We start from the raw sequence: 17,180 nt of genomic DNA on the forward strand, positions 1-17,180 counted from the left end.
ACGTTCAGTAAAACCTTAAAAATGTGTTATCAATGACTTATGCTTCATTCTGAGTAGAATTCATATGAGGTCAGTAAAAGAAGCTGTTTTAACCACTTGATGATGATTTTAAGTAATATATATGCAGTAGAAAATGTTTAATTTGTGTTGTTAAAATTCTGAATTAATAACGCTAATGCGCTAACATGCTACATGCGGCCATAATATGTGCTGGTTACACTCTGTTATTGTGATTTATGACACTGATATTATTGCAAAGATGAGTCTATAAAAGTGTTAATGTGCAGAATAAAGACAAAAGAATGATGATAGAGGCATATCTTTAGACAGATGTGTGAATGGCTTTCGCTGCAGATGGCACATGAGTGAATGGGCACTGAGAGTATTTGAGTAGATTTGATTCCTTTTGTAGACTAAAAAAAAAAATTGCATGGTCTTGGAAAATATAAAAAAAAAAAAAAATACACGCCAATATGTTCATGTTCAGTGTTTCCCACAGGATTGTGTGAGACTGTGTGGTGGGTGGGGGCATGCTCCCCTGTAAGAAAAGTTTGTACATTTTAAAGTTAAATGCATCAATCTGGTGCACTTTGAGAGCAAAATTAAGGGGCTAGATCTATCAAGAACTTTGTATTGTTGTAAACAAATTTGTGCCCTAGTAGTAATTTAATCATAAACACATTGGTTGTATAGATATGAATGGTGATGATATGGCAAAAAGAGTCACACCCACAAAGCATTGTAAACGGAGACAGAGTTTAAAACAGTTCACAAATGGTCAAAACACAAAATCCACTAGAGCATACATTTGAGCCAGGGCTCGACATTAAGCATTATCATGTGCTTGTCCTCCGGACAAGAAAATTGGTCAATCACTTGTCTGAGTAAAAAAGATACTTGTCCGAAGAGAAAGAAAAAAGGACATTTAAGTTACATGCTCAAGTAACATGTCAGAGTTTGTTGTATAGTTTTCTACAATTACGATCGATGGCCAGCCTTATAGTGTACCTATGCAATCAACTCAATTCTCTGCGACAGAAATGTAAACTGCACTGGGTAGGGGAGGAGGCTATTGCCATATGATAGTTAATTTATGTCACGTATGGTAGTCAAATAAAGGAAAGCCTCCATCGCCATCATTAACATCATGGATGCTCACACTTCTATGGAATGAGATCTACTTTTTCATCATGTTATTGCAGCAAGATCTACCATGTACAATGTAGGCTATACATTATCATAATACCAAAATTTCAGTAGTCTGTAGTGAAATTTGACGATTCTCAAAACCAGCTTCAAAACCACAACAAATAACACTAATGTTAATTATCGAAGAATGGTTTCAAGTTCTTAAGTAATTGTTCAAGACTAGTAAACAGTCAATAATAAAATAACAATAAAAACAGCAATGAATAGAAATAGATTAAAAATAATAGAACAAAAATACAAATTAAGAGCTTTAAAAAAAAATAACAGCAGTAGACCATCAAGTATTGAAGTAAACATTCAGAATGAAATACAACAAAACTACTACTGGTGTTCACTGTCTGATTATAATACATTAATACTTTTTAAAGCTACTGAAGTTACTCCGTCAAGAGCAGTGAGTGTTTTCTCATTTTCTTGTTATGGTTGTTTGATTATTATAATGACACACTAGACAGCAGCAGGTCTATTTATTAGCTTACATTTATACTTACAAATCCGACATTTTAATACAAATCCGCTTTTTTCTCCACTGTTAAGTTCACTTTAGACACCACTCTCTATGTTTACATGAATACCTCACCAAGATGGGCATTTTGGTGTAATTTTGAAATGTATTTGTCCGTTCAGGTGTGCATTATCATGAGCATTTTCGGAACGCACGCACATGTTCAGCACACACACATACGCCGCCTGTCAATCAAACAGGGTGCAGCTGTTACTAGATCAATAGCGAGTTATAAAATTATGTGCTCTTCATTACTTTCAACAGCAGAATAAGAATATGAACTTTCTAATAAGTGACACAGGCCTAGCCTATCACAAATACAGCTGGTTATTTTTGTGTTATTGATGTTTTAATCAGTCTACTTGTCCGGTCGGGCAAGTATAATTCTTTTTTACTTGCCCCTTCAAAAATCCACTTGTCCTGGACAAGTGGACAAGCGTTAATGTGGAGCCCTGTGAGCCATCAAAGAAATGAAGCAAAAGTGGTTACCTGTAATGAACTTGCTCCTCAGATGCTGAAAATAGTTACATTGTTAGAGCCGCTGGTAAAAACATTAACGTTAGATAATTAGCTAACGTTAGCTAACTAGATATAACGTTACATACGTTATACATTGTTTTTCACGACAAGCAGCCGGTTATGTCAGTTGACATTAGCAAGGAGACTGACAGCTAACGTCGTTAGCTAACGTTAGATTAATGTTAACTATCAACGATAACTTATGCAGGAACATTATCTGTTTGCTGTCGTACATTAATAATGATAAAATTGTGTTTGGACTAGTGGATAACTGTAGTGGATATTGTAACGTTAGTTAAAGTTACTTATCTCAAACAATATTGTGTCCCCAAAATGCCATGGTGTCTCGGATGCAGCCAGGTGGTTCCAGTGCGGGCGGGCGGGCGGGCGGGCGTGCGTGCGTGCGGGCGGGCGTGCGTGCGTGTGTGAGCGAGCATGCTCGCGTACAGCAGGGGGATGGAGTGACTGACTGACTGGGAGTGAGTGATGCTTTGCCAAAGCAATGGCACAAAACACAACGTTCTAAATTACGTCACACCCATTCGTTCTTCGATTTCGTAGGAAGTATATCGAGGCCTTAATAGTGAATAAGTACTTACATTTTGGTCTTTCTCACCTAAAGTGATCATATCACTTCAGAAGACACGGATTAAACCACTCAAGTCATGTGGATTACTTTTGTGCTGCCTTTGTGCTTTTTGGAGCTTGAAAGTTTTGGACCCCATTATTGTACGGACAAAAACACATCAGACATCCTTCAAAATATCTTTGTGTTACGCAGACGAAAGAAATTCAAGGTGAGTTTTAGACTGCATGAGGGTGAATAAATGATGAGAATTAGAATTTTTGGGTGAACTATCCCTTTAATATTGAATTCATTACATTTTATACATTTGATTGCAAAATTAATTACTATGGATTGGATCCAGTGATTGGCTTATGTTCAAGGTTATGGAAATAAAATGATATATTGACTTCTAAATCAACTTTTTATAATCTCTATTCAATTATTTACTTTCCTGCCACAGTAATGTAATATCTTTGTGAATTATCATTTTGGGGGGGTGGTTTCTGTGTTTTGTTTTGCATAACATGAAATTAATTTGATTAGCATTGACAGCCCCTCTAAATGTATATCTTGTTGCTTTTTTGGTCTGGTCTTGATATAGGAAACTCCGGTTACCCAGACTTTACAAACCCAGAGATGCGGGCCTGGTGGGCCAGCATGTTCGCCTATGATCAGTATGAGGTGAGACCTTAATGTTCTCGTTTTTTTGAAAGAGCTGAAAAACTGATCCAGAATAAGGACCTGAAACTAGATTATTAGAAGCATTAGACCTTATGATTTCGGTTGTAGTGTAGATAGATTTATTCAAGCAGCTGTTGTTACTCTAAACTTGTCTCTCCCCTCATTTCACCCAAACAGGATGTGATGTTTTTATGCTTCATTTCCCTTCTACGTATGCCAAGTGTTTACGCTCACAAAATCAGTTTGCAAAAATAAGTACAAAGCATTTTAATGCAGAATAAGCACAAATGAATGTCTCAGGAAGGAAGACGCAGCCACGCCTACACGTGATGATAGAATACATTATCAAACTCCTCACCAATGCCTTCAAAACAGAACCAGTAATGCTATTAGAACACACACATATATTATGGAATACTGTCAGTAAGCTTTAGGAATGAAAAGGACAAAAACACCATCACAAGTTTATATATTGCTTTACAGGGCTCAATGGAGAACCTTTATACTTGGAATGACATGAATGAGCCATCTGTGTTCAATGGCCCAGAGGTCACAATGCATAAAGATGCACTCCATGGAAACTGGGAGCACAGAGATGTACACAATATCTATGGACTTTACGTGGTAAGGAACTCGGCATGATATGCAATATGAAGACCTAATACAGTTGTGCTCAAAAGTTTGCATACCCTGGCAGAAATTGTGAAATTTTGCCATTGATTTTGAAAATAAGACTGATCATGCAAAAAAAAAACTGTCTTTTATTTAAGGATAGTGATCACATGAAGCCATTTATTATCACATAGTTGTTTGGCTCCTTTTTAAATCATAATAATAACAGAAATCACCCAAATGGCCCTGATCAAAAGTTTACATATCCTTGAATGTTTGGCCTTGTTACACACAAGGTGACACACACAGGTTTAAATGGCAAATAAAGGGTAATTTCCCACACCTGTGGCTTTTTAAATTGCAATTAGTGTCTGTGTATAAATAGTCAATGAGTTTATTAGCTCTCACGTGGATGCACTGAGCAGGCTAGATACTGAGCCATGGGGAGCAGAAAAGAACTGTCAAAAGACCTGCATAACAAGGTAATGGAACTTTATAAAGATGGAAAAGGATATAAAAAGATATCCAAAGCCTTGAAAATGCCCGTCAGTACTGTTCAATCACATATTAAGAAGTGGAAAATTCGGGGAACTCTTGATACCAAGCCAAGGTCAGGTAGACCAAGAAAGATTTCAGCCACAACTGCCAGAAGAATTGTTCGGGATACAAAGAAAAACCCACAGGTAACCTCAGGAGAAATACAGGCTGCTCTGGAAAAAGATGGTGTGGTTGTTTCAAGGAGCACAATATGGCGATACTTGGACAAAAATAAGCTGCATGGTCGAGTTGCCAGAAAGAAGCAAATGCCACAAAAAAGCCTGGTTACAATATGCCCGACAACACCTTGACACGCCTCACAGCTTCTGGCACACTGTAATTTGGAGTGACGAGACCAAAATAGAGCTTTATGGTCGCAATCATAAGCGCTATGTTTAGAGAGGGGTCAACAAGGCCTATAGTGAAAAGAATACCATCCCCACTGTGAAGCATGGTGGTGGCTCACTGATGTTTTGGGGGTGTGTTAGCTCTAAAGGCACGGGGAATCTTGTGAAAATTGATGGCAAGATGAATGCAGCATGTTATCAGAAAATACTGGCAGACAATTTGCATTCTTCTGCAGGAAAGCTGCGCATGGGACGCACTTGGACTTTCCAGTATGACAATGACCCTAAGCACAAGGCCAAATTGACCCTCCAGTGCTTACAGCAGAAAAAGGTGAAGGTTCTGGAGTGGCCATCACAGTCTCCTGACCTTAATATCATCGAGCCACTCTGGGGAGATCTCAAACGTGCGGTTCATGCAAGATGACCAAAGACTTTGCATGACCTGGAGGCATTTTGCCAAGATGAATGGGCAGTTATACCACCTGCAAGAATTTGGGGCCTCATAGACAACTATTACAAAAGACTGCACACTGTCATTGATGCTAAAGGGGGCAATATACAGTATTAAGAACTAAGGATATGCAGACTTTTGAACAGGGGTCATTTCATTTTTTTCTTTGTTGCCATGTTTTGTTTTATGATTGTGCCATTCTGTTATAACCTACAGTTGAATATGAATCCCATAAGAAATAAAAGAAATGTGTTTTGCCTGCTCACTCATGTTTTCTTTAAAAATGGTACATATATTACCAATTCTCCAAGGGTATGCAAATTTTGAGCACAACTGTATATATAAATTTTAGAACCATTGGAAGAGGAACAACCATCAATAACATTGATTTAATGTTTTTCATACTCTAACACCTACAATGATGATTTCATGTAAATGTTTTTTCTTCAAAAATAGATTTTTTGAGACATCCCTAATTTCCACTCTGTATTTCAGCAAATGGCCACTGCTGAGGGTCAGATTCAGCGATCAGGTGGAGTTGAAAGGCCATTTGTGCTGACCAGAGCCTTCTTTGCTGGATCTCAGAGATACGGTGAATTCATATAGTAGTTTGTGTACACTGAACTCAGAGCTTGAGAGAGATACTTGTATAATTTTAGTCTACACATGTGCTTGGAGAGCAAGTAACATGGTCTCGTTGTGTTTTTCAGGTGCTGCCTGGACTGGTGATAATGCAGCTGAATGGGACCATCTCAAGATTTCTATTCCCATGTGTCTCAGTCTGGGGCTTGTGGGCATTTCTTTTTGTGGAGGTCTGTCAAAAACCTAGATTTTCTCTTTAAATGTCACTAGGACATTTTTCTCCCCAATTTGGAATGCCCAATTCCCAATGCACTCTTAAGTCCTCGTGGTGGCGTAGTGACTTGCCTCAATCCGGGTGGCGGAGGACGAATTTCAGTTGCCTCCACATCTGAGACCGTCAATCCGCGCATCCACGCAATATGTGGCTTGTTGAGTGGGTTACCGCGGAGACATAGTGTGCGTGGAGGCTTCACGCTATTCCCCACGGCATTCAAGCACAACTCACCACGCACCCCACCGAGAGCGAGAACCACATTATAGCGACCACGAGGAGGTTACCCCATGTGACTCTACGCTCCACTGCAAACGGGCCAATTTAGTTGCTAAGGAGACCTGGCTGGAGTCACTCAGCACGCCCTGGATTCGAACTCGCAACTCCAGGGGTGGTAGTCAGCGTCTTTACTCGCTGAGCTACCCAGGCCTCCACCATAGTACATTTTTAGCAGTCAATTTATTACTTAAAAGTAGGGCTGTCAATCAATTAAAAATGTTAAACAAATGAATTGCAAGATATGCCAATTAATTAATAGAATTAAATGCATGTATAAATGCTTGCTGAGAAAGGCCCTAAAATAACAATAATTAAATATATAATGGTTAAATAATTATAAAAAGTTGTATTTAAACAATTATGATGCTACTTTCAAGCTTAAATTGCTCCGATGGTAGGAAAATTCTGGTCCGGGGTCATGATTAATTGTGTTCATTTTTTTTAACATGATGTTTTTCATATAATTAAGCACACTGAATTATTGCATTAAATCATCAGCACTACTTAAAATGCAACTCAAAACAGATTTCTCTCAATCTTCTTAAAGATATCATGAAATTGCATGGCACTTTAAATTCCCAATAGGCTTTTGTTACGCCATGAACCTACTTGCTTGTCGATTGCAGGTAAACATTTGATTCAGACACTCTGTCTAGTGAAAGGTGAGTCATCTATATTTTTGGGACTTATTTTCGGTAGAGAAAAACTGTAGATTTTAAATGCATGTACACTGCCTAATATTGTGTAGGTCCCCCTTGTGCCACAAAAACAGTGTCAACCTGCATCTCAGAATAGCATTCTGAGATGATATTCTTCTCACCACATTACAGAGTGGTTATCTGAGTTACCGTAGACTTTTTCAGTTCAAACCAGTCTCGCCATTCTCTGTTCTCTCTCATCAACATGGCGTTTCCGTCCGCAGAACTGCCGTTCACTGGATGTTTTTTGTTTTAATATTAGGCAGGTGGTTTTAATGTTATGGCTGATCGGTATATATATACATCAGCTGAAAGTTCATTTTGTCAACTTAATGGAATAACCCTAGTGTACTCTTAAGTTAATTAAGTAAATCAACCAAATTTTAGTAAGTTCTCCGGCTAAGATTTTTGAATTTATTAATAATTTTTCTGAAGAATGATAAAATGTTAAATGCCATGGATCAATCTTTACAGAGTAGTCCATTATTTTGTAGAGAGGGGGACAAAATGAAAACTTTTGGCTATAATTTTGGAGAAAACCTACAGGTTAAAAAATAACCTTACAGAGGTGGCAGCAGCATTATTTTTATTAGAGGTAGACCAATATATTGGTTTTGCAGATTAATCTGTGCCGATAGGTGCTTTTTAAAACTAGCGGTTTTGGGCAAAAATAAATGCCGATAGTTGCTTATTTATTTATTTATTTATTTTATTTGTGATTAACAATAATGTGGGGATTTGCGGTATCTAAACCTTTCATTTATTTTTTATCCTCACTTCAATGCATGTTTTGTTTTTTTGATAGATAATCAAGTGTTCTAAATTGAAGCGAGGGCACACAAAGAAAACCACGACTATATGGAAATTTGCCCCGTCAGCACATACATCGTATCTCCAACTTCAAATCTTGTGAATAATAATAAATGTTCCTCATTGAACCTCATCTGGTGAAATATATACGTGCAAAACCCTTCATCTGGTGAATACATAGGCTATAAAAAGCCTAATTTGGTAAATACTTGAATATAGAGCATTGAAATGGGGCCAAGTCTCTGTCATTTCATAATAAGAGTCCATTGTGTGTTTTGGGCATTTATTTATTTATTTATTTTATATATATATATATAAATATAGTTGAAAGTCCCGCATTATGCACCAAACATTTTTTTTTTTTTTTCTGGTTAAAATTTTGGTTGAACAATAAACTGCATCTGGGCTTTTATTCATTTGGACTCTTGTGTCTGTTGTAGTCATAGTAAAGAAAAACTATGATTTATTTTTAAATCATTTTTTTAAATTATCGGCCGATATCAGTTATCGGTCTTTTCCACCATCTTAGTTATTGGTATCTGCAAAATTCATCTGTTGACCTCTAAATCTCAAACAGAGATCGGTAGATCTATTACTAAAATCAGAATCACCCACTAGCTTATAGAAGTTAACAGACATGGAATAAAAGCCATAAAACTTCAATTTTGATTAAATGGGGTTTTGAATCCTACAACTAAAGTTAAAATAATTAATATTCTCAATTGTGAAGTGTGAACTGAATGCTATATGATGGAGATTGTCTGCTTTATATTTTCAGTAATCATGATAGTTAATCTCTCTTCTTACACACAGCTGATGTAGGTGGCTTTTTTAAGAATCCCAGCACTGAGCTGCTGGTTCGCTGGTACCAGACGGGGGCGTATCAGCCTTTCTTCCGTGCTCATGCCCATCTAGACACTCCACGCAGGGAGCCCTGGCTCTTTGGCCAAGAGAACACAGCACTCATCCGGGAGGCAGTCCGCCAGCGTTATACCCTGCTGCCATACTGGTACCAGCAGTTCTACAATGCACACAAAACTGGAATGCCAGTCATGAGGTGAGCGTGGTCCCTTTGAACAATGTTGTAGATTTCCTTTTATTTGAAATAATTTCTGACAGCCCTTTCAGAGATTCTCATTGTATATAATTTGAGAGTTTATCATTCTACACTGACAATAATAGTACCCAAAAGTACCATGATATTACCTTGTTTTATTGGACATTTACCATGTTATTATCATGTATTCCAAGGTACTTCAAAGGATACTTGTAAATACGATGGTGCTGAACATGAATATGGGAATCATTCTGTACCGTGGTATAACAATCTGAGATCAGTCTGAGTCTGATCTCAGTGTATGCTTGTTTAGGATGTTGTTCGCTATTCTAAGCTGACTTAGTTTGTTTTTGCAGTCATGAGTGCAATGCCTTTTCACTTTAATGCTCTTTTTCTTGTCAGACCTCTGTGGGTTGATTATCCAAAGGACACAGCTACTTTCACCATTGATGATGAATTCCTCATTGGTAAGAGATAATAACTGTTACATTTATAAATGAAAGTCTCAGATATCAGCAAGTCTGTAATATAGAATGTATAACTTGATAAAACCTGCTTCTGTTTTCAGGGAGGGATTTGTTGGTTCACCCGGTCACTGAGGAAGGATCTCGTGGGGTCACAGCATACCTGCCTGGAGCTGGAGAGGTGCCACCTGTGTTTTGTCATAGTTTACACTAAATGTTATTTAAATGTAATTTAGGTTTATCTGTGTAGCATCTCACTCTCACCCCAGTGCTTGATCTTATTTTTCTGTTTTCATATACAGGTTTGGTACGATGTCCACACCTTCCAGAAACACAACGGCGCACAGAATCTCTACATCCCAGTCGGTCTTAGCTCTGTAAGTGCCTTTTATTAAAGAAAACAAAATGCAACATTATATAAAAATGTTGGTTTATTTGGAGTTTTATGTCTCTTTTAGATCCCAGTGTTCCAGCGTGGTGGCTCTATCATCCCTAGGAAGGACAGAGTACGCAGGTCTTCTGCATGCATGGAAAATGACCCGTACACATTGTATGTGGCCCTCAGTCCTCAGGTACAGAGCTGTCTCTTCACTAGTTAAATTAGGGCTGTCAATTGAATGCATTAATTCAATGTGATTTAATTATATATATTTTTTAAATAATACGTTGTTAAATGTATGCAATTAATCACATCCCCGGACTGTAATAAGGAATATTCCTACTAGGCCTGTCGCGATTATTAAATAACCATCTGATCTTTTGGCATTGAATTTTTTTATTTATTTTTATCACATTTTAATGCCCAAATAAGGGATTTTAAGCGAATATACTGTATAAATGCCATGAACGGTACTTTTGTGTGTCATTCAGTTGAACTCTGAGTCCGAGCATCACTGTGCCGCACCGCAGAGGTCAACCAGCTCCAGTCCTGAAGAGCACGTGAAGCGATCTGATGCGCACACTGTCAGCAGAGGCTCGTGCCAAACTGCCACAAAAATATAAACTAACAAGTATAAACCGTGATAGTGAACGCAAAGCACTCCGGTTTCACTTTAAACGTATAATTGCAAATGTTCCTGGTTAATACATGCAGTGACCGAGGAGACGCACGCTTACTCTATTTCTGTGGAGTGATGAAATTATGAAACTAAATCTCGAAGGTTTTGCTTGTGTTCATATTTCATCGGGGTTCATGTTATCGACAATGTCCTGTCCGGTGCATTCTTGATAAGCATTTTTCACTCAAACAAGTGTCATTCAAACTTCCCTCAGAACAACTTCACTCACTTAAACTTCGCTGCTGCTGCGTCACGCACAAACTTTGAGTGTGCGTGAGATGGAAGCTCCTGATTTTCGCCGTCAGGACTTCATTTAAGTAAGACCGGTTTATTTTAATTCATCAAGAGAAATTAAATGGTTTGATATAAAATGGGTTTGAACCGTTGCCACGAATGCTGACAGGTTACAAATCACTAGCTGCTATTCCAGCGTTACTGATGTGATATTTGCAGTGAAATTTATCTTCACACATATCGAGCCGTTTGTCTGTATAATAATAAAACCCTGCAGATGCAGTCCAGACATTAAAAAATATTCAGTCTAGATGAAGTTTTCCCCAGTTTAGATCAGGAAATGAACTTGGGTTATAGATGTAACATGAGTTTTTGGGAGACCACTCTCTGTAAAAACTCCTAAGAAAATGTAATACATTTTTATTCATTGGCATTTTCACATTAATGTGGAAAAATAAGAGTGACAGCTCTAAAAGAAGCACAGAAACAGTACATGTTATGGGAAATCTCTTTAAATTCTACAAATGTTGACCTCTGAGACATTGGTATATGTTATCTGCAGCATTATGGAGTGAATTAAAATTTAAATTACGATGTAGCCTTGCATGCCATATCCTCGTTTAACAGCCTGCATTAACTACTACAGTCAGCGATGCACAAGCTAATGGCACCATTTAGCAGCTGTGTGTGGTAAAACACTGAGACGACAGCCTCAATATGAGATGACCCAATGTTTATCACATTTCAATCCAAATCGCGAAGCTTGCCAAAATGATCCCTTCCCAAATGTTGGCTATACATGTTCAGGGTTCAAAAACGGCTCGACAGAGCGCAACTCTGAAAGCAGGGATCTCCCGAGTTGTGTTTTTCTAAGTTTCAAACCATGTTTAACTTGACACAGCAACCTAAAAACACTGTTTGATGTGACTCAACCTAAGGGAAAATCTCCAAAAGCGTTAATGTGTCCATGTGTACATTGACATGTCTTTAAAGAAGCCCTTATAATAAATCTCGGACAGATTGACGAATTCAATTGCAAAATGGATCGCTTTGGACTGCAGGCCAATGAAAGGCTTGTGTTCAATAATATGGAAACAATGGGGGTCTGGGTAGCTCAGTGGTAAAAGACGCTGGCTACCACCCCTGGAGTTTGCTAGTTCGAATCCCAGGGCATGCTGTGTGACTCCAGCCAGGTCTCCTAAGCAACCAAATTGGCCCGGTTGCTAGGGAGGGTAGAGTCACATGGGGTAACCTCCTCATGATCACTATAATGTGGTTCGTTGTCGGTGGGGCGCGTGGTGAGTTGAGCGTGGTTGCCGCAGTGGATGGCGTGAAGCCTCCACACGCACTTTGTCTCCGTGGCAACGCACTCAACAAGCCACGTGATAAGATGCGCGGGTTGACGATCTCAGACGCGGAGGCAACTGGGATTCGTCCTCCGCCACCCGGACTGAGGCGAATCAGTACACGACCACAAGGACTTAAAAGCACATTGGGAATTGGGCATTCCAAATTGGGAGAAAAAGGGGAAAAATCAAAAAAAAAAATAATAAAATTTTATAAAAATAAATATTAATAATAATATGGAAACAAACAGTATATTGCCTTTTGAAGTCACTTTTTTTATTGTCTTATCAATGCTTTACTCATCTGCACAATTATGTAATGAATTTTAATTATCTGAATTATTATATTTAATTAATTGACAGCCCTAGTTAAAATAGATATGATGCGCAAAGTGAAAATCCATGTTTTAGACCAACTATTTTATTTTATTTTTTATTTAGAAATTTGCTGAAGGAGAGCTCTACATTGATGATGGCCATACTTTTAGCTATGATACAAAGAAAGAATTTATTCATCAGAGCCTCACATTTGCCAATAATGCTCTCACCTCCAGGTATTCTATTGATCCCTCCTTTTCCTGTCTTCCAATCTTTTGCATTCTACTCCATATATACCGTAACAAGTTTTGACTCCTCATCTCTTCCTCATCTCAGTAACCTGTGCCCAGACTGTAACTTCTCAACCCCATCATGGATTGAAAAAGTTATCATTTTGGGGGCCAGCAAGCCCAGCAAGGTTCTTCTGAAGATGGATGGTAAGATATTCATTTAGCTCTTCTCAAAATCATAACATTGTAAAATGATGATTAAAATGACCTTCATGCTGGGGATTAAATCCTCTCCTAATCGTCTCACATTTTGTCAAACAGGCAAAGAAAGCTCTGTGGAGTTTGACTTTGATGCCTCTATGTCAGTGTTAACTCTTCGTAAACCTGGGATGAACGCGGGGGCCGACTGGACCCTGCAGCTGCAGTAGCGCACTGGATCTCTACAGCAGCCGGGGCCAGATGAGATGAGAGGAGAGAGACGCCAAAAAGAGAATCATATGAACATACAAACACATTAGGCACACAGAATCAACATGACAATTCAAAAGTGAAGAAGTGATACTATGTTCAGGGTCAGAGATATTTCTCAGTGCTCAAAAGAAATGGATCCCAATGGCAGGGTCAGACAGTAAATTCTTTCCATTTTAAATTTAGTAAAATCAGTCCAATGTTTTTTTTTTAATTCCATGTAGTGAAAAAGTAGTGTTAAAGTCAGATGAATTAAATCATCACACAAGTCAGAAGATTTAGATCAGTTGCGAGTTTAATGTAGTTAACACAGTGCACAACGAAAATCCAATTATTACTGGTGTGAATTGGTCTTTGACATGCTTCCTTTTCAAAAACATGTAAGCTCCAGTAAATGGTTTACCTGTGATCACCTGTGCACGTGGAGGGTTTTAGAGTTTTTAAATGAGTTAGTCCTTCACTGGAGACTAACAATGAGCAGGATGTGCTCATGGCTTGGTTTAATTGACATGGGACTCTTGTGAAATATTTTTCAGGGGGATAAACCACTAAATCTGTGGGATTTTTTTTCCTTGTTGATTAATATGTTTCTCAGTGCACTTGAATATGTCGGGTGGGTTGGGACTTTGTGATTGTTTTGAACCAGCAACAGCCCAGTGCTTATAATTATTCCAGCCTCATATACTGTGATGTGGAAGATTGTGTGAAGTTAGTTTTATTGTCATCCACTATAGAACGATATATATGATGTCCAAAAGAGTGAAGTGTTTTGTGTACATTTCTGCTTTATCATCTTATGTGACTGCTCTGTGTTGCTGATTTTCCATTTTATGGTTTAATTGCATTTTCGAAGGTGACCCTGAAAGCGTGGGCTTTGAGACCGAGTTTAATGTCTCTATTGATGAATGGGTGTTCAAATGAGATGGTAATAAAGATTAAATGTAAATGCATTCATTTTCCCCCCATCATATCTTCGGCAGTAAGGTTCACTTGATTTGTTCACTCACCTAATTATTTCATTATAAGAAGTTTGCCCATCACAATCAAACTTCAATGCTTGCTACACAAAGTATTGTTACATTTTCATTTCAAGTAGTTAATTATTCCATTATTTCAGTTTGCTGGGAGATCTAAATGCTTGTTGATAAAATGCAGAAGGTTCTGGAGAAAAGTATAAAATGTTATGAATTTAAAGTGTTTTAAATAAAATTCAGGAACATTTCATTCAAATCCACTTTAGACTGACTTCCATTTTAAAGTTTGTTTTTCTCTTTATTAAAATACAATCCAAATCAAATCCAAAAAACAAAACAAAAAAACATTCAAATTAAAAACATCCAAATATGGCATCCACTATTACAGTATTGAAAGAGTCAGCCTATGGTGGAAAGCTCTGCACAATTAAATTTAATTAAATTAGATTAAAAATACAATTTACTAAAGAAATGAACAATAAAATGATATGAAATCAAATAAAAATTCAAATAGAATGAAAAATAAAATAGAATTATAAAATTATAAATAATACAATGAAGTGAAAGTGTACAATAATAATCTGTGTATCTTCAGTTCATTCTTCACTTCAAAAAAACGGATAATGAAAAAACAGGTGTTTTCTTTTTAATTTTTCTACTCAAGTAAAAAACAAACATACACCAATTGATTCATTTTTTTTTTTTTTTTTATCTAGTCTTTTCTGTTTTTTGTTTCTGATTCTCCCAACAAAAACTCCTATTTTTAATGTGCATAACTCTTCTAATCAACACTTACAAAAGTCACCAGAAGGGGGAGTAAAGATAAGAGACCTAATATAGATTTTACGTGGAGTAAGAGGATGTGATTATTCAGATGATAAATAATAGTATAGTAAATATGGCATTTTGTGGAAAAACTATTGTTATCATGATGATTTTAAGGGATATAGAGTAAAAGGACTTTTGAGGTGGAAGGAAAGCCCTATTTGGACAGGATACATTTACCGGACATTTGTCTGTATGTTATTACTGCCGATGTCTGTAAATTTACTGTCGATTTGAATGTCTACAGAAATTATAGAGATGGGTGTGTCTTCTGCATTTACACACTGTCGCCACGTAACTGACCTATCAGAATATTTATTGCAGTGCATTAATTATGCAGGACATTTTAAACATGATCATATACTGGATCTGGGATTTTTAGAAGAAATGTATTGGAATATCTGGCAAAATATAACAACTGGTGATATTAGCGAGACTGTAATCCTATATTATACTCTTGAATAAAAAAAAAATAAATAAAAAAAAGAAGATCTGTTCACATTATATTTGTCTCTCTGCTAAATATGTTCTGAAAGGCAGGGCCAATCACAATTTTACGTGCTTGTGTAGCTACTTTTCTCATTTTCTTAACTGAATAATATATATATATATATATATATATATATATATATATATATATATATATATATATATATATATATATTCCCAGTGGGTCAGAAGTTTACATACACTTTGTTGGTATTTGGTAGCATTGCCTTTAAATTGTTTAACTTGGGTCAAACGTTTTTGGTAGCCTTCCACAAGCTTCTCACAATAAGTTGCTGGAATTTTTGCCCATTCCTCCAGACAGAACTGGTGTAACTGAGTCAGGTTTGTAGGCCTCCTTGCTCGCACACGCTTTTTCAGTTCTGCCCACAAATATTCTATCGGATTGAGGACAGGGCTTTGTGATGGCCACTCCAATACCTTGACTTTGTTGTCCTTAAGCCATTTTGCCACAACTTTGGAGGTATGCTTGGGGTCATTGTCCATTTGGAAGACCCATTTGCGACCAAGCTTTAACTTCCTGGCTGATGTCTTGAGATGTTGCTTCAATATATCCACATAATTTTCCTTCCTCGTGATGCCATCTATTTTGTGAAGTACACCAGTCCCTCCTGCAGCAAAGCACCCCACAACATGATGCTGCCACCCCCATGCTTCATGGTTGGGATGGTGTTCTTCAGCTTGCAAGCCTCACCCTTTTTCCTCCAAACATAACGATGGTCATTATGGCCAAACAGTTCAATTTTTGTTTCATTAGACCAGAGGACATTTCTCCAAAAAGTATGATCTTTGTCCCCATGTACACTTGCAAACTGTAGCCTGGCTTTTTTATGAGCAGCCTTTCAGGTTATGTCGATATAGGACTTGATTTACTGTGGATATAGATACTTGTCAACCTGTTTCCTCCAGCATCTTCACAAGGTACTTTGCTGTTGCTCTGGGATTGATTTGCACTTTTTGCACCAAACTACATTCATCTCTAGGAGATAGAATGGCTCTCCTGCCTGAGAGGTATGATGGCTGCGTGGTCTCATGGTGTTTATACTTGTGTACTATTGTTTGTACAGATGAATGTGGTACCTTCAGGCATTTGGAAATTGCTCCCAAAGATGAACCAGACTTGTGGAGGTCTACAATTATTTTTCTGAGGTCTTGGCTGATTACTTTTGATTTTCCCATGATGTCAAGCATAGAGGCACTGAGTTTGAAGGTAGGCCTTAAAATACATCCACAGGTACACTTCCAATGCAGTACACCTCCTATCAGAAGCTAATTGTCAAAAGCTTGAATTTTCCAAGCTGCTTAAAGGCACAGTTAACTTAGTGTATGTAAACTTCTGACCCACTGGAATTGTGATATAGTCAAGTAAAAGTTAAACAATCTGTCTGTAAACAAGTGTTGGAAAAATTACTTTTGTCATGCACAGCGTAGATGTTCTAAACAACTTTCCAAAACTATAGTTTGCTAATATTAAATCTGTGGAGTGGTTAAAAAAAAAAAAATTAGTTTTAATTACTTCAACCTATGTATATGTAAACTTCTGATATATATATTCTTGACTAAATAAACTCTCGACAGCATAAAATGCTTGAGAAAAACATGCATCAGTCCAAACGCAAGCCAACATTAT

The 17,180-nt window shown here is 37.5% G+C and overlaps 1 protein-coding gene across 3 annotated transcripts in view; it reads left to right on the top strand.

The window, feature by feature from the left end:
- The window catches only part of LOC127417796 (neutral alpha-glucosidase AB-like), a 30,022-nt gene extending 14,703 nt beyond the window's left edge, over window positions 1-15,319 (top strand). For 2 of the 3 annotated variants that reach the window (XM_051658040.1, XM_051658041.1), the window contains exons 13-24: window positions 3,403-3,482; window positions 3,966-4,106; window positions 5,925-6,021; window positions 6,140-6,241; window positions 8,883-9,126; window positions 9,529-9,593; window positions 9,695-9,771; window positions 9,893-9,967; window positions 10,049-10,162; window positions 12,670-12,782; window positions 12,883-12,983; window positions 13,098-15,319. In XM_051658040.1, coding sequence (XP_051514000.1) covers window positions 3,403-3,482; window positions 3,966-4,106; window positions 5,925-6,021; window positions 6,140-6,241; window positions 8,883-9,126; window positions 9,529-9,593; window positions 9,695-9,771; window positions 9,893-9,967; window positions 10,049-10,162; window positions 12,670-12,782; window positions 12,883-12,983; window positions 13,098-13,204 — 1,316 coding nt within the window. In that variant the 3' untranslated portion in view covers window positions 13,205-15,319. Of the gene's footprint in view, window positions 1-3,402; window positions 3,483-3,965; window positions 4,107-5,924; window positions 6,022-6,139; window positions 6,242-8,882; window positions 9,127-9,528; window positions 9,594-9,694; window positions 9,772-9,892; window positions 9,968-10,048; window positions 10,163-10,460; window positions 12,410-12,669; window positions 12,783-12,882; window positions 12,984-13,097 lie in introns of those variants that run through there. The other variant, XM_051658042.1, reaches the window with a different exon arrangement.
- Window positions 15,320-17,180: the final 1,861 nt, after the last annotated feature.

This window comes from Myxocyprinus asiaticus, chromosome 27, assembly GCF_019703515.2.
Source record: "Myxocyprinus asiaticus isolate MX2 ecotype Aquarium Trade chromosome 27, UBuf_Myxa_2, whole genome shotgun sequence".
Taxonomy (NCBI): Eukaryota; Metazoa; Chordata; class Actinopteri; order Cypriniformes; family Catostomidae; genus Myxocyprinus; species Myxocyprinus asiaticus.